General features: G+C 35.7%; 5 protein-coding genes across 5 annotated transcripts; 3 read left to right on the top strand and 2 right to left on the bottom strand.

Moving 5' to 3' along the window:
- Positions 1–27: 27 nt before the first annotated feature.
- Positions 28–989, bottom strand: LOC145239388 (proteasome maturation protein-like). The gene is made up of 4 exons (XM_080102703.1): positions 841–989; positions 655–748; positions 445–592; positions 28–387 (listed from the first exon to the last, which is right to left on the bottom strand). The coding sequence occupies exons 1-4, from the start codon at positions 921–923 to the stop codon at positions 317–319; spliced, it is 396 nt and encodes a 131-aa protein (XP_079958829.1). The 5' UTR covers positions 924–989; the 3' UTR covers positions 28–316.
- A 547-nt stretch (positions 990–1536) lies between these two features.
- On the top strand, positions 1537–2888 carry LOC145239384 (uncharacterized). Its single transcript, XM_080102699.1, has one exon. It carries the CDS (start codon positions 1771–1773, stop codon positions 2437–2439), a length of 669 nt encoding a protein of 222 aa, XP_079958825.1. The 5' UTR covers positions 1537–1770; the 3' UTR covers positions 2440–2888.
- On the top strand, positions 2878–6057 carry LOC145239386 (ubiquitin-conjugating enzyme E2 K-like). The gene is made up of 6 exons (XM_080102701.1): positions 2878–3073; positions 3156–3249; positions 5038–5179; positions 5248–5411; positions 5492–5559; positions 5638–6057. The coding sequence occupies exons 1-6, from the start codon at positions 3017–3019 to the stop codon at positions 5707–5709; spliced, it is 597 nt and encodes a 198-aa protein (XP_079958827.1). The 5' UTR covers positions 2878–3016; the 3' UTR covers positions 5710–6057.
- LOC145239389 (uncharacterized) lies at positions 5635–7112 on the bottom strand. Its single transcript, XM_080102704.1, has 3 exons — positions 7011–7112; positions 6712–6842; positions 5635–6280 (listed from the first exon to the last, which is right to left on the bottom strand). Exons 1-3 carry the CDS (start codon positions 7039–7041, stop codon positions 6170–6172), a joined length of 273 nt encoding a protein of 90 aa, XP_079958830.1. The 5' UTR covers positions 7042–7112; the 3' UTR covers positions 5635–6169.
- An 827-nt stretch (positions 7113–7939) lies between these two features.
- LOC145239379 (uncharacterized) lies at positions 7940–17793 on the top strand. The gene is made up of 12 exons (XM_080102690.1): positions 7940–8158; positions 9520–9674; positions 9740–9883; positions 11107–11309; positions 11796–12638; positions 12779–12840; positions 16016–16167; positions 16574–16886; positions 16947–17012; positions 17312–17377; positions 17438–17512; positions 17575–17793. Exons 2-12 carry the CDS (start codon positions 9594–9596, stop codon positions 17709–17711), a joined length of 2142 nt encoding a protein of 713 aa, XP_079958816.1. The 5' UTR covers positions 7940–8158; positions 9520–9593; the 3' UTR covers positions 17712–17793.
- Positions 17794–17942: the final 149 nt, after the last annotated feature.

Below are 17942 nucleotides of genomic sequence, written 5' to 3'. Positions count from 1 at the left end.
AGCTATTCTTTGAACGAAATCAGCCAATTCTTAGCAGTAAGTTTTATTATGTGATCTAAACAGGAACCCACACTAATTTTTGACCATTTTAACTTAACCAAAGTAAAGTGTTTTACTGCTTTTACATATTTCGCACTGTTACATTTGCCTCTCATTTTCAAAAGAAAATTTTCTTCCTAATTTATACAATCAGCAAACCATAGTAAGAACACAAGAGAATCTAATGTGAAAATTGCCCAAATTTAAAATGCCAGAAAACATTGCAGCAGCAACATTTTCCTCCTTACGAAACAGTCTCTAAATGCAACTAGCAGGTTCAGAGGGGCTTTAAGCCAAGTCTGTGTTCCATCATGGCATGTGGGTCACCAATGGTTTCAAAATCTTCAACTGTGAAAAAAGGTGTGGTAAATTTATGTGAATCAAGTACATACTCCTGATACACACTTGAAAACATATTTCCATCGCATATGGTGTCATCATTTCCGTCGAGAATATCCCGTGCAAAATTTGATGATGGAAGGCAGGGCAATCGTGTGATTGCTTTATTTGCTGCATTTATCTCCATCTGAAGCCTCAATGGTGCGTGTATTCCCTATACATAGAGCAAGGATTTTATTTGTTTTGTTGTCATTCAACCACTAAAATTTCAAGTACCTGGCTGTTACGTAACGTTGTAGGTCCGACAAACTGTTTGCATGGTTTCTCAAGGGGATGTGACAGTTTCATGTCATTTTGAACTGTTTTTAAACTGTAACATAATCCTTTATTAAAGATTGCAACACAATAAACAATTACATTTGATCTAAATATAGCCATAATAACAAAACACTTTTATATTACCCAGTACGCAATGAACTTTGTAATCCATATTCACTTCCATCACTAAAATTAAAAACTTTGGAGGAAATTTTAGTTGAGTCCATCGTAGTATCAATACTTTAACGTCCTTACGGTAATCAATCTGCAACTGAAATTAAGAGTTGAAGACGTTGCTTGAATTTTATGGATTAAAAAAAAACATAAAACATTTTTGCCAACTATACCCCAACATTAACAAACAAATCACAGACTTGAAAAATAGATTGAAACCAAGTTAACCAACCAGTTACCTGACCATAACATTACACAGCGCATTTGGCACATGGCGCCTACTAACGGATGTAAAATATAGAAGGAACACTTCAAAATTAGGTTAGGAAGCCTTCGACATGTGAAGAACCACAACTACGCACGATTCACAGAGAATTATATACCTGTATCTTTCAAATAATATTAACAGTTTGCACCCAATCTAAAATAATTCCTTGTTGATTTTCTGCGTCCCTAAAGGGTTTCAGGTGGTTAGCAATACAATTCAAAAGGCACCAGTTGAATATGTTTAATCAGCGTGTTTAAGTCGACCTAAAAAGTGACCAAACGAAGTAATTTCATGCACAATACTCAAATAAAAAAATGTTGCATAAGGACGGGTATTTTGTGGTGTAAGTTGTAAACACTTGGTGGTGTTTTGTTCAACAACTCGACTTTGTGTGTTTTTTTAGGTTGGTTGCAGTTCTTTATTCTATAAGTATAATCTGTAGTTTGTGTTGTGGCTTTTCTGTGATATTTGTGGGCGGAAGTGTTTCAATAATCATGTTCCGATCATTGGTTGAAATGTATTTTTGTATTGTTTATTCAGTTAAATATTTGTAACGCAATAAATGTGCAAAGTGAGCAAACAAAGTCATCCCCAGTGTTTTTTTGAATAGTTACTTTACATATTTGTAATCAATGATGCTCATGGATGGAATTCAAGTTCCCTGTCATGGTTATAAGTATTTACCTGAGGAAAGTGATTTGCATCTGGAGGGAAAGGAAAAAGAGGTTTTTGCTAAGCACATAAAGAGTCAGGAAAGTTTGCTTTTGCGTCTCACTAAGAAGTCTGAGGGTCAACCATCTGTTCTACCAATACAAAAATATGAACAAACATTTTTTGCATCCATATTTGTAGCTTATAGTAATTACCTACCAGAAGATGCTGACAAGGAATTGACTGTTTCTGAAGCCAGTGCATACAAAAAGGCACTTCATAATCTGCCACTTTCATCATGTGCCAAAGTTTCTACACAACCTCCTTTAGAACTCAATACTGAGAAAAATGGATGCTGCAAACCTAGTACAAGTGTCAATTTTGCTAGCAATACAAATTCCCAAATTTCGTTTGACAAAACATTGCGAGTGGTACTGCATGATATATCACAGGAGACTTCATCTTCAACCTTCTTCAATAACACTAATGACCAGTCTCAGTGTAGCAGTTTAAGCCTTTCAGGTCATGAATTCAAAGAATCAAGTGAGGACACATTTCGTTCAATATTTCAACCATTATCCACCCATCTTGCCAAGTTGACTGATATATATGGCACAGATAGCCTGCTAAGTGGATATTTTGAAAAGTAGAAACTTGTTGGTGATGGTAACAATTCATTTAAAAACCTCATTCACAAACAATGTGTATGTTCAATGGCCCTATTGTCCCAAGCAATATTAAATCATATATAACTACTTTTCGGTATCTTTCCTTTTGCCAAACTATAAAAAAGCTTGAAAACTGCTTTTTAACAGGTCTATTCACAAAAAGAGGCACACAGTTAATGGCAAAGATTTTTTTTTTCAACAAGAAACATAAGTAAGTTTTTTTTTACATATTTTGGTCCTTTATTTGAATTGAAGTTTTCCTGTGCTAGGCGTCTGTTGGAAATTATGTTTGGTATTTAAGGTTGTGAGTACATGACAAACTTTTCTATCTACTTGTTCTACATTGTGTCCATCAAGTTTGTTTAGAAATTTTTCATTCATTTTTTTGCTTCAAACACCTTTTTGTTGAGGAAATTTTAAAATGTTTGTAGGGTACAAGTGTTTCATTAGTGACCTAGGTTTATACTGCTACTGATTTAAATGTGAATTCACCGTTACTTTGTGTTGTATTAACTAATAACGTCTTTGATTGTCTATCAAATCTTAATGTGACCACAAGATGAGCAGCATTTCTGTTACAAGAATACAACGCGAACTTAAGGATATAAAATCGGAGGTATGGATGTTTCCTGTAGACAAATGTTTTGTGTGAAAAAATGCCCTTTAAATATGTGTTTTAAAGTAAAATACTTGTTTAGTGTTCTGGTCAAAATATAAAAATTGAATTATACAATGATGAATATACGAATCTAAGAGGAGAAATTGTCGGACCCCCTGAAACACCATACCATGGTAAGTCAGATTTATCTTTAATTTATTGAATGACTAAATAAAGAAAAAATGTGTATTATTTTAATGTGGATTAACCCACATGTGACAATGTGTTCTGTATCGTTGTATATATTTGTCTTGTCATTTGTTATGGCTCACACTCCCTGAGGGGGATACATATACATATAGTGTTTTTGCCTGTTTTTTATTGTCTGATGCTGGTTAATTCCAACTGTTTGGTTAAAAAAGAGTGCTTCAAACTTATTCAGATTTACACACTTATTAGTTAATTGTCTCAAGTTGATCCTCCCAAAGTTGGGTCCCAGATGACCCAGTGGTTGACCAATATACCCCCGAAAAACATTTAATTTAACTTTGCAATTATCAAAGTACATGATCCAGGCGTTTCATACTTTATGGTTGGTGCATTTGAAGTATTTGAAATGATTTTGTAACTTTTAGTTAGATTCAGCCATTTTTTATTACTCAATCCTGGGCCAAATCCTTTATTTTAGTCAGCGATTCAACCCCAAATGTGCCAAAATTTTAACCAGCAGTTAGTGGGGTGTTCCCTGTTTGTTGTTAAAAATTGTATCTATATTGGTTACCTTTACAGCCTGGAATGTGAAAACCTTAAGGCACTACAGCACAGTACCAAGGGAGTGATTCACTGGTCTACAGCTCACATTTTTAAAGTAAAACAAAGTGAAGCGAAGAACCATTTTTAACATATACCCTTGTTCCAAAATTGCTTTCTAATTTGTTGGTGTATGTAACACTATCTTGGTTTTCTCGATAAAGTTTTTGTTTTAAAACTGAATAGCAAATATCAAAGTTAGAAAGATAGAGATTAAAATCTCAGAGAATTAGGAGTATTTTTTCTTATTCTTTTTTTCCATTTGTAACTATATGACTAAGAATATGGACTAAAGCTTTTTAAGTTTTGCTTGATGCTTTCTGGTAATTTGTCCCTAAGAAAAAGAAGAAATAGCACCATTTTTATACTGTAACCAATTCGAATATCAAGTGAGTAGGGGACCCATTCGTTTTATGTCAAATAGTGTGCATAGTGAGTTGGTAAATAGGATCTAGAATAGATAAAATGGGAAAAAAGCTACCCTTCCCGTTTTAGTTGTCTTGCTACACTGTTAAAACAGTTGTTCATCACCTGTTTATTTTCGAACAATAGAAAGTCACACACATGCAGTAATTTATCCAATGTTGAACTGCATTTTACCAGAACTGCCCTAAAATGGCATGAAATGGTGGTGTTGACATGGTTACTGCATAACAAAATATTTATTTTTGCAGATTGACATGTACAAATTTTTAACACACAGTAATGCAATTAGTGAATAAGTCAAATTTACCTTGCTTTGAATAATAAGTCCTTCCTAATCTAAAAAATTCATTGCCAGTTCAAATGCATATGTGTTTAAAGACCCATTAGTTTCTGCTTGCAAAATCAATAGTGAGTTAAGTGAGGGGACGGAATTGGAATCAGTAACAAGTAAATATCTGCTATACATGTAGGAAATGGTATATATACATTTGTTAATTTAAGTATGTATAAATTGCAAAAATGTAAGAAAGTTTTTCAGTCATATATATATCTGATTCCACCCGTATATGTAGTATTTCTCCTTGTTGTCACTACAACGCATTCTTTCTCATTTTGTCCAACATAAAACTCATCTTTTATTTATGTGTTTGAATTCAGTTAGTTAGCTTGAATCTTGTGAATGTCTCTGCCAAAAAATGAGTTTGAAAATAAAACGGAACTATATATTAAATTGATATTTGTTTCAGGCGGTGTATTTAAGTTAATCATCAAGATACCGGAGTCGTATCCTTTCAATCCACCAAAAGTAAGCTTTGAAACAAAAATTTGGCACCCAAACATAAGTTCAGTTACTGGTGCGATATGTCTTGATATATTAAAAGATCAATGGTAAGTCTTGCATTTCAACATTTTTGGTGTGTTTCATGTTTCAGTAACAGGTTGAATGTTATTTGTAGGGCTGCTGCATTGACACTTCGTACTGTTCTTTTGTCTTTGCAAGCTTTATTGTCAGATGCCGAGCCGGATGATCCTCAAGATGCTGTTGTAGCACGCCAATTTAAGGAAAATAAAAGAGCCTTCCTTAAAACAGCAAAATTTTGGGCCCAACACTATGCACATGGTATGTTTAATTAAACAGGGTTAAATATTGTTATCAAAGCAATTGAAACAGGCAATTATACCACATCCTGTATTTTTAAGCACCTGGACCAGTTGACAAAGATTGCGTAGAAAAATTAAAAAAGGCTACCGAAATGGGATTTTTTAAGGTAAATTAACTTGATTGCTGTATTCAATCTACATTATAAGTTAAATTACTGGTAATTGTTTATTTATTTTTCTGAAAGGATGTTTCTCTTGAAGCACTTTCAAAATACTCTTGGAACTTGGAAACAGCAATTCAGCATCTCACAAATTGAATGCATTTGAACTAAAAGTCAAGCCTGGCAATACAATTTCTTTTCATTTATGTTAGCTTTTGAGTTGGTTGCAATGCACAAAAGACATGTGTCATACATATTGTATGGTTGTTTATCCCACCTTTATGATGAAATTAAATATTTATCTTGTAATTGTTTAAGTACTCTTATAATTGCTTGTATAGTTTTGTTATACTGAAAACAGAAGTTCCCTATAGCTTGGAAACCGAAGGTTTCAAGCAAACCAGTTCAATGCAATAACTTACAAATCAGACAATGAATTACAAAGTAAGGGATTGAAAGTTCTGTGCTGTTTTATTGCTGCGAAATAAAATTTGCTATGAACAAGTTTCTGCAACTGTCAACATAGTCGTTTTCACAAGTCTGAATTTATTTGGAATAATAACCTTGCCAAAACCAGGTTTAGGAAAACAAGTAAGCAAAAAATATTATAAATCAATCAATCTGAGTTTTCCTTTAATGCATCCGGAGTAAGATCAAACTGAATCTTTCCAACTGGAGACCAAAACATGCCTGGTGTTTTTGGAACCAGATAACCAGCCTGATAGGTCTGAAACCAAAAAATTGAGTAGACAATCTTGCATTAGTACTTGTACCTAACATTTTAAAGTTGATTTTAAATTAAACGGAAAATAAAACAAAACGCAGAGGTGTGGAAATAATATCGACATGATATTATAATGCAAGCTGCACCAACAGGAGGGTAAAAAAACGTGTAATACGGTACATGAAAAAAAATAATGTGGCCCTCGCTTGATGTCCGAAATTGGTTATATGGCCCATCGACGAAGGTTGCACACCCCTGATTTAGGCCTTTAATGTCATGCCTCAAAGTTACAAATGTATTTTAGGCAACCTATTTTTTGTTGATTGGTGTCGGTGCTAAACTGAGTAGACAATCTTGCGTTAGTCAAATTTGCTTTCTATTTCCACTAATACTTTCTAAAATGTTATCAGTAAGGGATAATCATTTTTACTCACCACAATCATGCTGGCTGTAAATACAGTAACTCCAATAGCAAGCATAGCATTTCCACCCACTCCAAAAGGTTTCACCTTCAAAGCTGGGTACTTATTGAAGTTGGATGCTTTTCTGAGATGCGTGTGTGGAACTGCAACAAATATTTTATATTTAAACAAAGAAATAACTTTACCAATTAATTTTAGTACATCATCAAATACTGTCACCAATTTTAAACACAATAGATATGAACCGGAAAACACGTTGATAAAAAACAAAACTGTTTGCAAATATCACAAACATACAAAGATTAACTTACCCTGAAGTGCACTTAATGTTCTTGACAACATTTTTATTTCGTAACCAACTAAAGATCCTAAAACACACAAAAAAAACTTTTTATTGTTATGTATCGGTTTAAAACGAGACCGATGCATATGCTTTGGGGATTAGACTACACAAGTTTTATTGGATTGGTAAAACTATAGCTCTATCCTTTTGCAACTATGTTAACGTTTTTTTTCTCAACATTGTTCAGTATGGTGCTTAAAGCTCTTTTTAAACAGGTTAAATAAACAGGGTTCAACAATTCAACTTAGAAATGCAGTCGTGCATTCTTCTTCATGCGCTCTAGCGCCATTCGCCACAGACTGAAGGTCATTTAGGAAACAAGCAAACATTTTCGGACCAAGCTGAGAATTTTCGTGGTTGTAGTAATTTGACACAAAATTTAAGCAACGAGACCGTTTCGTGTTGGAAATTGAGTAAAATCTATGTGTACCAACTACATCGATGGAACTACGCTATGCGCATGTTCGACTCTATACACTTAGCATTAACTATACTACATACATGTAGTAAAAACTCTAAAAAACAGATTTACCACAATAAACGAAGCTGATACCGTTTTATTCGGTTCACAACTTAACATACGTTCTACTGGGTAAAGTATTATAAAACAAAAGAATTTAACTTCACAACATAAGGCTTACATTAGTTAGCTTACATTTTAACACCTCAACGTGAGTAAAAACGGTGTTTGTTTGATTGTCATGTTCACAGGAACAGCCTTTTTGTCATTTTTAGTATGACGTAACAAATGCGAATGAACAAACACACTAGAATCAGTTAACCGTGACCAAAAATAACAACAGCTCAGCTAGCAACAACGTCTTTTTGCTTCTGCACATGCGTGAAGAATTTGTGCAGAATTTAGAACTATTAAAGTTTTCTGCATTTAAAAACTCACTATTTGAAATGCTGTGTTCCGTTCCTCAAAATGTTTGTAACTTTCAAATGATACTAACGGCGAACTGATGCAGCTCAGAGGTCGGCTTTTTTGCGATATAACTTTCATCGTCGGTAATGACACAGCGAATTGTTTTATAGTAGTTTGTTTAGGAAGATCAAATGGTATAGTAGTGTTATGTTAGATGCAAAGAATGTCATCAAGAGCCCAAAGAAAAGGTTTCTGCTTTTCTCTACTTCTATGTTGTTTTTTTACATAAAAATTTAAAAGATATTTTTTCAAATATTGTTATTTTCATGCCAGCTAAAAAAATAAGTTTGTGTTACTTCACTTAAAGATTTGGACACTTAAAAACTCCTCAACATGTTGCAAAGCACCCATTTGCAACACAGGTTTTGAAGTACGACCACAACATCTCTCACTAAATCTATGCTCTTTGTATTTTAACTAGTGATACCGAATATTCGGCGGTTTTGCCGAATAAATTCGGCGGAATCAACCGAATCAGTTAAGACGTCACGCGAAGTCGTACGCTACGCGTTAGACATGAAAAAATGTTAATCTACCAGGCAACTAGTGCGGAATAGTCGTGTTTCGTCCTCATCTCAGTTCTGTGGGGTTTAAAATTGCCTCAAGCATGATTGGCAACCTGCCATTGAATTACAAATTTTTTGACTACAGTGGGAAAAACGATAATGTGTTGAAAAAGATAAAAATTGACGCGATTTTCGTTATGTTTGGGCTTTTGAAAGATTCCGTGGTACCTTAATGAGCAGAAAAGACATGTTTAATGCTTTAAATTTGTGTTCGTAAAGATTCGGTTTCGGCCGAATCGCAACAAATTATTCGGCCGAAACCGAATCTTTGCAAAAATGACCGATTCGGCCGAATAAATGCGGCAAACCGAATATTCGGTACATCTCTAATTTTAACGAAACGCTAGACTGTGTGACCTCTGAGTCTGAAAAGTGTGACAGTTGCAATTTTTTGAACAAATTTTTGCATGACAATTTTTTGCGGTTGCATGCATAAGTTATAGTCACAGTGTTGTAATCAGGGAGTCGAACCGTGGTTTGCGGTTTTTAAACCGGTTCAAATTTTTATTCGTTTCAGATTAATTCTACCCATCATCTACCTGGCAGCTTATCAAACTCCCAAAAAATTTTGACCGTAAATTGTTATTTTTGACACGCCCCATAAATGTTATCTCGTGTATTCTTCAGTGCGCGGTTTTGAAAAAAATCACAAATTATAAAACAGACTGCATTTATACTGGTCCGGGTCCAACGCCAAACAAAATATGGGGTTCAACTCCGGTTCGGGTTTAAAAAAAATCGTAATTAGCGGTTCAGGTTTAATGAAATTAACCGCTCAAATCGGTTCCCGGGTTCGCAGGTTCATTTTCGGTTCGACTCCCTGGTTGTAATGTTACCACAGATATTTATGTGACAGACAGAGACTTACATTTGAGAAAAAATTATGAAGTGACAGAAAATTATCTTACCTACTTTCTGGTGTTGATGCAATATTACAATTATTTATAAAAAACATTTCAACCAACCAATTGCTTTTTTTACAGTAATTGAAATGGGTCCTGGTAAATGAAAACCCTGTGGATCTGTAAACAAATTTGAAACCATAACAAATGCAAGAATGGATGAATATGAAATTGTGACAAAAATTGGCAAAGGTTCCAGTGGATCAGTTTTTCTTGCACGTAGCAAAAAACTGAAAGTTAGTTTTTTTAAACATTTAAGTATTTTCTTTTTATTGAACTTTTATTACCTGTCTTTTGGCAGAAACTTGTAGCTATTAAGAAGATAGAAATTGATGAATCAAGACGATCAAGGTGTAGAAAATCAGTTATGAGAGAAGCAAATATCCTAAGAACATTGAATCATTTTCATATTGTAAAATGCTATGAGTGGTTTCTTGATGATGAGGTTAGTAATTTTCTGTAAAACTGCAGACCATTATTTTCTGTTTAAGTTAGACCTTTAGATGTCTAATTCTCTGGATTGTGTATAAGTGTAAAATAAATATTATGATACCAGTGGTTTTTAACCTGTGGGTATTTACCCTTAAGGGGTTCATTAACATATTTCAGAGATATTAAATAGCATTTTTAACTTTGTTACATCACAGTTTGTAAATTGGTTATTTGATCAGGGGGTAAATGAAATTCAGCAAAAGTTTAGAACCACTGTTGTCCACACTGGCACAACTAGCAAGTAGGCAAACAATAGTGTCCAGGCAATCATGGTGTTCATTATTACTCAAAACCAATGCTTTGAATAGTTTTGCGAGGAAATCTTAAACCCCAATCTTTGTTTTTTTCTCCACAATATTTGTTCACAATGGGTTACTGCATGGTCATTAGTTTAGTACTGTGTGAATATATGTTGTGTAATAGCAGTAATGGACATAGGCGCAGAGTTTTGCAAAAATGCAAGGTGGCGGACTTGAAATATGACGTCATTTTATGTGACATCACTAATGCGTACCATCACATGAGTTCAAACTCAAAGCCCAGCAAACTTCCCATAGAATGCAACGTTTGTCAAAATCATAAAAAAGAAATTTTTGAAATAGTATTTATTTGGAACACTTTGCTGTGTAACGTTTATCATTGGTTTAGCAGCGTTTAAAAAAATGTTTTGTCATGTTGTTTTTGCTTTGTATCACCTAAATTAACCATTTATTACAGCACAATCGAATTGTACACAATAATGGCCAAACATTCACTGGCAACAATTGTGTGTTTGACCTCATAAACAAGGCACTAATCGAAACAGGTTGCAGTTTTTTGCTGCTTTTTCACCAGCACGCTTGTTAAGAAGCAAAATCGTTCCTGATTTTTCTCAGATTTTACAATGTTTCCTACGATACCGCTACAAACAAACCAAAATATCCACGGTGGCCGCCACCATGCTTTACAAACCCAAGGTGGCGGCGCCACTCCGCCACCGCCCACTCGGCGCCTATGCACATAGATGCATATTAAGACGTTACTGCGTATTAAGAGGTTGCCCAACATGGCAAAAACCTTTCCTCTAGCTGTGTCTATGATTATGCACTTGAAACTTAATTTTATTGCATTTTATGCAAGAAACAAACATCTTGTTTGAGTTCTTCAATTTTTTACAATGAAAAAAATTGTATCCAGGCTGGAAACATTAGCATGGCATTGGAATACTGCAATGGTGGCACAATTCAGGACCGAATAAAAGCAGCTCAAGTCAGAAAAGAAACCATTCCCGAAGAAAAAGTTATGTTATGGACAACACAAATAACATCTGCTGTTAATTACATTCATGACAGGAGAATCCTTCATCGTGACCTAAAATCTGAAAATGTTTTTCTGATCAAGTGAGTGGTGTGTGCTGTGTGTGGGACAGGGCCTTATTGTTGCTACAAGAGCTCCATGTTTACACACTCTGGATTGTGGTATTCAGTAGCTCATTGTGTAACAGTATATGGCCGTGGCAAGTAACTCCTCTCTCTTTACTATGGTGGTCTGGGTTCACCGCTGATGATATTCTTCTATTGTAGCATCACATATTACTTTTTGTATCATAAGTTGGAATGGGATAAGAATTTAGATCATGTATGCAAAACCTGTACAAAATGCGACTTTTCTGGAAAGTCATGTTTCTAAGCATAAAGTGTCACTTCAATGTTTGTTGGCATAATTTTTGTTTGGCAAATGCTGCTTTATTATAACTTTGTTACCACAATGTGTAATGGGCAACTATCTTAAATGATATAAATTGCCCTCTTGGACATGCAATATCAGAATGGATGCAAACTTTCTTTGTTTCAGGTTAAATTAAATGTATTTGTTTTTATTGACAGATCAGAAGATGTAAAGCTTGGGGATTTTGGGATATCAAAAGAAATCGATCACACATTGGACAAAGCAAGCACATGTGTTGGAACACCTTGCTACCTCAGCCCTGAACTATGTCAAGACATTCCCTACAGCTTTAAATCTGATATTTGGGCACTTGGATGTTTAATCTTTGAAATGTTGGCCCTGTCCCCTGCCTTCGATGCCGCAAATTTGGTCAGTTTGTTCTACAAAATAGTCAACTGTAAATATGCAACTCTTCCAGTCCACTGTTCGTCAGCTGCCAAAGAACTCATATCAAAGGTTCTTACAAGAAACCCAGCAGATCGCCCAAATGCTTCACAGTTGCTCAAGATACCGATTTTGCAAAAGTATACTTCTCGAATCAGCACACCCAGTCCACAGTTAACAAAATCACCAACAGTTCCTCCACTTCCACTGCAAAACGACAGCTTAACCGATTCACAGCAATTAGATGACATAGATGATCTATTGAGGTCTGCAGATGGTTTATTGGCATCTCCTGAGTTGGACAGTGTCCGAGAATCATGTACCCAGCGTTCGATCTCAGTATATGGGGAATACAACATGGACAAGGCAAATGATCACACAGAGGACAATGAGAACTTTAGGCCACAAAGTTGCCCACATTCTGCTAATAGGCGGAGCGTAAATGTATCCACATACGATTCAGTGGCAACATGGTCTGGTTATGGTGACAGGGGAAGTAGAAGGCCAAGTGGAAAACACTATGACTTAGACTTGTCCAGTAGCAGTGAAGACGACTCAGATCCTAAGCCCCTTAAAGAAGATAGTGAATCTGACAATGAAAATATAATTACGCAGAGGTATATTTGTTTGTATGCTTGAAAAACATTTGACAAACCATATCATTCAAAATGTAAACCAGGTTAAGAATGAAAAAATATACATTCATAAATGGATAAAGATTGTATAAATGTTAACTTAAATCATTTTTTTCGTCCAGGGATTACTATTCTGATGGATTTTCATCATCAGATGATGAGAAAGTTATGGACAAAACTGTTGGTATGAATATTAAAACAAAAATTTTGTGATCTTTTTATGGTTGGTTGCCTGTCTTCGATCTGCCTAATGTGGGTTTCCCCCAATGCACAAGAAATATTGATTTAAACTTTTTTGAATTTTCGTCTGTGCAAATTTGACTTCATTCACCCACAGACCTCTAATATGCAACCAAATGTGTGCTTCTTGGTAAGGTTTTTCACACCAGGTGTGTTGGAAGTAATTGTCAGTTTGATGACCAAAGCTCAGTTTAAAATAAAATAGTGGTTGAACTGGCTTGTTTCAAGCATTAGTTTGCTTGTTGAAATTAAAATGCATGTAAAGCATAATGACTGTAACTTCACTTCTACATTTTGGTATTTGTCTTGTTTTAAAACATTCTTAAGTCCTAAATGGTACCACTAAAGCAGGGGTGGGCCGCATGCGGCCTTTATTAAAGGTTGTGTGGCCCACAGAGACGCTTGGATTTCAAAAGTACTGGCAAACGAATCCAATTATTACATATTTTTGAGCTGATTAATGCGCTTGATGCTAGTTTTCTGCGATCTGGCAAAATGGGGCTAGAGTCAAATACGAATTATACTTGTAGTCACTGGCGCCCACTTATGGGGAGGCGGGGAGGCGCCGCCTCCCCGGGTATTTGCGTCGCTGACTACGTCATAAACAAGTTTTGCGTTAATTTATGCACATACAGTTTTGTAGTAACTCTGTACTACTGCACAGTCAACGACTGCTTACGGTAGTTTGAACAGACAAACCTTTCTGAAAAATCAAACAATGCATATTGTTACGTCACAAACGTATACTTGAAGTGTTATATGTAGGGTTGCCATACCGTCCTTATTTTAAAGGGCAATGTCTTAGAAAAAGTTTTTGTCCTTATTTCCAACAACTGTCCTTGTTTTTGACTTAAGTTCTTATTTTGTCTTATTTTTAACAATTACAAGTCAAATCCCCGCTAAACCTAGACCTGGGCTGTCGTGAGATGCACTAAGTGTTTTCTACGAACAAGGAGTTGGAACAGAATGTTCCTGGCAAAAAGAAATATGCCATGTGATATGTCAAGCCTCATGCAAAGATTTGTTCAAAAACGTTTGTTTCGTTTGACATGAAAGTCGAATTGTTCGTGTGTCCTTATTTCGAGTTCCATGTCGATGGCAACCCTGGTTATATGCAATGAGCCATTGGATAAAAACATGCAAGGAGTGTTTGCGAAAACTCGGTCAGTAACATCGAAACAAATTGACATCGTTTAGAAAGGGGGTAGCCAATTTTTTTCAGGGTGAGCCACATAGCATGAAAATGACATTGACGGCCACATAGCTTACAAGCGAAAACGCAGCGCCCGTTCCGCAATTGTGGTCTACAAAGCGCTTTTGTGGGACCAGCAGGAGCTACAATATTATTAAGAGATAGCGCTACTGTCGAACAATAAAATTATCTGGCATAAATTACTAACTTCTCACTTATGTCATCACAATTAACAAAGAAAGGCAACTGTATACGCACAGTAACGAAAGCATGGGTACTTTAAGTCTTGTCTGTGATGTAACAAACTGTTTTTGGATCATTTTTATGCGTCCTGTGAAGTGCAGAACTAGGTAAACTTAAGACCACATGTTGTTGTGGGTACACTTTCGTAGCAAATTAACTTTCAACGGTTAACTCGTTGTTTTCCAAGATATATATTTAGAACAAATACCTTCGCGGGCTTTACTTTGGTAATTGCTGATTTAAAATAAACTAAACTTAAATGCGTTACATGCAATTTGCTGTGTAAATAGAAAACATGGTTGAAACCAACCAAACGACCTAGAAACGATTATTATAATGGCTTTTTAGACGCATGTGCGCCTTGTTGCGTAAAAATAAAACATGCTTTGTAATAATTGTTCCGGGGAAAGAAAAAATGTATTACTGTATAGTTGGGTCGGCATCAGCTTCTAATGTATACCAGTACAGAAACACTGTAAAGGGTGTAACTTGCGACGTTAGGTGACGTCCGGGCTGAAAATATTTCCGTCTTTACCGAGCCGCCTCCCCGCTTATTTTAGCAAGTGGGCGCCTATGCTTGTAGTTAAGCATGTTTGGTAAGAAACAAAGCAAAATCACTTTGTGTAATGCACATGTGCGGCCCGCGATCCAATTTTGACATTTATAATTGGCCCTACAGTAACAAAGGTTGCCCACCCTTGCACTAAAGCAGGGGTGGGGAACCTACTTGGTACTGCGGGCCGCATGAATTGCACAACATTTCGGGCGGGCCAAATATTTTTTTTATTTTCAAATTCCGTGTAATAATACCCTAAGCACACAAGTGATTTTATATTTCATTGCTCCAGATTTGATTTTTTCTTTTTTTTGCTGTTACTTGTTTGCAACAAACAAGGCATACAGGTTTATCACTTAATTCGACTAAAATCTGTCCATTTTTTCTGGAACACCGTAGCTCCATTATACCGAATATATTTTATGTAGCAATATAAGGATCCACGCTAATAGCTCTAAAATCAATTTAAAACTAACACCACATGGCAAACGATTTATTACTGCAAGGAGAGACAATCGAGTGAATGTTACGCCACAAATACAGCAAGTGGTTGAATATGTGGCAATTTTAATAAGTTTAGCATCAAATGTGGAAATGTCGAAGTCTTTTCAAGTAAATATTTGTACATACACATTTTATTGTTGTTGTTTTTTGATGCCATGTTTTATGTTGTACTTTAACAAAATTGTCACGTGGGCCACATTAAAAAGGCAAGCGGGCCGCAGGTTCCCCACCTCTGCACTAAAGCAATGCTATTGTTGGAATGCAGAAAGTTATAGGTTTCTGCTTGCAGTAACAAATATTCGCCAGACTCTCTTCTGCTTGCAATTTTGCAGCTAAGCGAAACACAAGTGGCTAAGACAGGATTAGAACCCAAACCCTTGTGACCACAAGGTAGTTGTCCTAACCACTCTCAGTCACATGTTAATGTTATACATTAATATATATGTTAGGTATGTGAAAGCAATATTGAAATACACACATAAAATTAAAATGTATAGGAAAGTCACCATTCTAGTTCTATCTGGATGTTGGGAATACTGGTTTCAGCAAATCTACCAATCAAATCCTTAAACTGTATTACTGGACGAACTACTTATGGCAAAAGTAAATACTTGTTTTTTCTAGGTGACGATGAAATTCCTGAAATTATTGAGGTAAATGATGAATCTGGGGTTTCCTTACCTGCTGTTCAAAAACCCCAAAAGACAGAAGTGCCCACTATTACCCCGGTTCGAAACTTGCCAGGCAGTAATTGGCTTATTTCGAAACGAGCACAGGTAACTTGAGTATAAGCAAACTTCTGCAATGCTGTGCCATATAACTGTGGTTGTAACCAGAGTCCAGTGAAAGATCGTCTGGTGTTCTGCAAATTTTTTTTTGTTTGGCTCATATTCCATAGAACGTCTAGCCTGGTTTAACAAATTGGGTGTAAATAGCTTTTCTTTTATGAAAGTAATTATCTTTGATTCCCAGTTTGAATGTTTCATTGTATTTTGCCTCATATAGTTGTGTAGTTGTGTGGGCCTGTTGCTGCTTAAGTACAATACAGTAGTTGAGTGTACTTTATTGTTTCTTCATAAAGTTTTGGTTGGTGTTCGGCAGGAATATTTTAATGCATACTGTGTTCTGTGACTTAAAAAATTTGAAACACAGTGCCATATAAGACCAGTACTTTATTAACAGGTATTAAGAAGAAAGCAGGATGATGTTAGAAACTCCCTGCCTGTGATTGCTGGTTCTGTGAAAAAAATCTCAATGGATCAAAACAGCAACAGAATGTCTCTCAATGTTCATTCTCTGCAGAGACAAAACCAGAACCATAAAGTTCCTGGTGGCACGTGGCCTAAAAAGGAAGCTTTGGGTAGCTCTGAGAATAAGATTATTGGAAAACCCTTGCCTTTGCCAGAAGGTGTGAAGAAAAAAAGAAAACTGCCTGGGAGTGGATGGTTGTTGGGGAAAGAAAAACAAACACCTTTGTTGCTGGGTGATCCTCAGGGTATGTAAGAAGTTTTTGCTGCTAGATGGATGGTTAAATTATGGACACAATTGTTTACAGGAATTCGTAATCAAATGCGAAAAGATGATTACCAGAAAAATGCTGTGACAGAAAAAGAATCTATGGGTAGGCATATAACACTTAAAAAAGTGTTTGGAATCAATCTTTCTGCCCCTTAGAAAAGAATATAACTCACTGATTTTTAGTGGGTGTTTCTGGTGATGCTACACCCATGGCCCTCCAAAATACAGCTTGTGCCCCTCTGGGGGGCTGAGGGTCCCGATGAAAACCACTAGTCTAGGTCAACCCTTATTTTTTTTAAGAAAGACCTAAATATTTGTTTAATTCAATTTGCCCATATGTGGCTTGAATATGCTACCATGGTCTCATGAGGGTGGCTGTTACATTTTTTTTATTCATTTAAGGTGACTTTGACATGTCTTACGATGAAGAGTACCCTGATGATTTTGAAGATGACTCTGATGATAGTGGTATGTAAAGCTAACTGAACTGTCAAGTGGCTACAATAACTATACGTACCATTTTTATAGGAAGCGAGTTTAATTCAACTACAACCATGACCAATCAGGTGTCATCTTTAGATCTTGTCAAAAAAGAATGTATTGGTAAGTTGCTGGTGCTGTTTTGTATGTAAAATAATACTTTGATGGTCTAATGTTTTTGGCAGATGCAATTGGGGAAGAAAAGTATGAGCAATTGAAATCAATGTTTAAGAGGGGTCTAAGCATTGGGGATGTGTATGAAAAATGCAGAAAAGAAGTGGATTTTGAAACTCTTGAAACATGCTATTTGTTACTTAACTAATTGAAAATTTTGCTCTCATACCTGACAATGTATATTTTGATTGTTGCAAAATGCTTTTAATTTGCCTAACGTTTCACTGTGACCCAAATCAATTTGCATTTGCCTTGAGTACTAAAATGAACATCTATGTTTACACGTCAAATTCATATGCTTTCTTCCTATAGAACTATAGAATGTGACTATTTGCCAGACATCATTTTATTTTTTACCCATTTTGGTACATTGTGCTTG

Source organism: Phallusia mammillata, chromosome 7 (genome assembly GCF_965637545.1).
Source record: "Phallusia mammillata chromosome 7, kaPhaMamm4.hap1.1, whole genome shotgun sequence".
NCBI lineage: Eukaryota > Metazoa > Chordata > Ascidiacea > Phlebobranchia > Ascidiidae > Phallusia > Phallusia mammillata.
This window is presented reverse-complemented; position numbering and strand designations above follow the sequence as displayed.

Excerpts from the sequence above, each read along its gene's own strand:
- LOC145239384 (XM_080102699.1), top strand. The coding sequence starts at position 1,771 with ATGATGCTCATGGATGGAATTCAAGTTCCCTGTCATGGTTATAAGTAT.
- LOC145239388 (XM_080102703.1), bottom strand. The coding sequence starts at position 923 with ATGGACTCAACTAAAATTTCCTCCAAAGTTTTTAATTTTAGTGATGGA. Across the intron at positions 749-840 it reads CAAAGTTCATTGCGTACTGG|TTTAAAAACAGTTCAAAATG; the intron begins GTAATATAAAAG and ends ATTATGTTACAG. Across the intron at positions 593-654 it reads CAACGTTACGTAACAGCCAG|GGAATACACGCACCATTGAG; the intron begins GTACTTGAAATT and ends CTCTATGTATAG.
- LOC145239386 (XM_080102701.1), top strand. The coding sequence starts at position 3,017 with ATGAGCAGCATTTCTGTTACAAGAATACAACGCGAACTTAAGGATATA. Across the intron at positions 3,074-3,155 it reads TTAAGGATATAAAATCGGAG|TGTTCTGGTCAAAATATAAA; the intron begins GTATGGATGTTT and ends ATACTTGTTTAG. Across the intron at positions 3,250-5,037 it reads CCCTGAAACACCATACCATG|GCGGTGTATTTAAGTTAATC; the intron begins GTAAGTCAGATT and ends TATTTGTTTCAG.
- LOC145239389 (XM_080102704.1), bottom strand. The coding sequence starts at position 7,041 with ATGTTGTCAAGAACATTAAGTGCACTTCAGG. Across the intron at positions 6,843-7,010 it reads AACATTAAGTGCACTTCAGG|TTCCACACACGCATCTCAGA; the intron begins GTAAGTTAATCT and ends TATTTGTTGCAG. Across the intron at positions 6,281-6,711 it reads TTACAGCCAGCATGATTGTG|ACCTATCAGGCTGGTTATCT; the intron begins GTGAGTAAAAAT and ends TTTTGGTTTCAG.
- LOC145239379 (XM_080102690.1), top strand. The coding sequence starts at position 9,594 with ATGGATGAATATGAAATTGTGACAAAAATTGGCAAAGGTTCCAGTGGA. Across the intron at positions 9,884-11,106 it reads AGTGGTTTCTTGATGATGAG|GCTGGAAACATTAGCATGGC; the intron begins GTTAGTAATTTT and ends AATTGTATCCAG. Across the intron at positions 16,168-16,573 it reads TTATTTCGAAACGAGCACAG|GTATTAAGAAGAAAGCAGGA; the intron begins GTAACTTGAGTA and ends CTTTATTAACAG.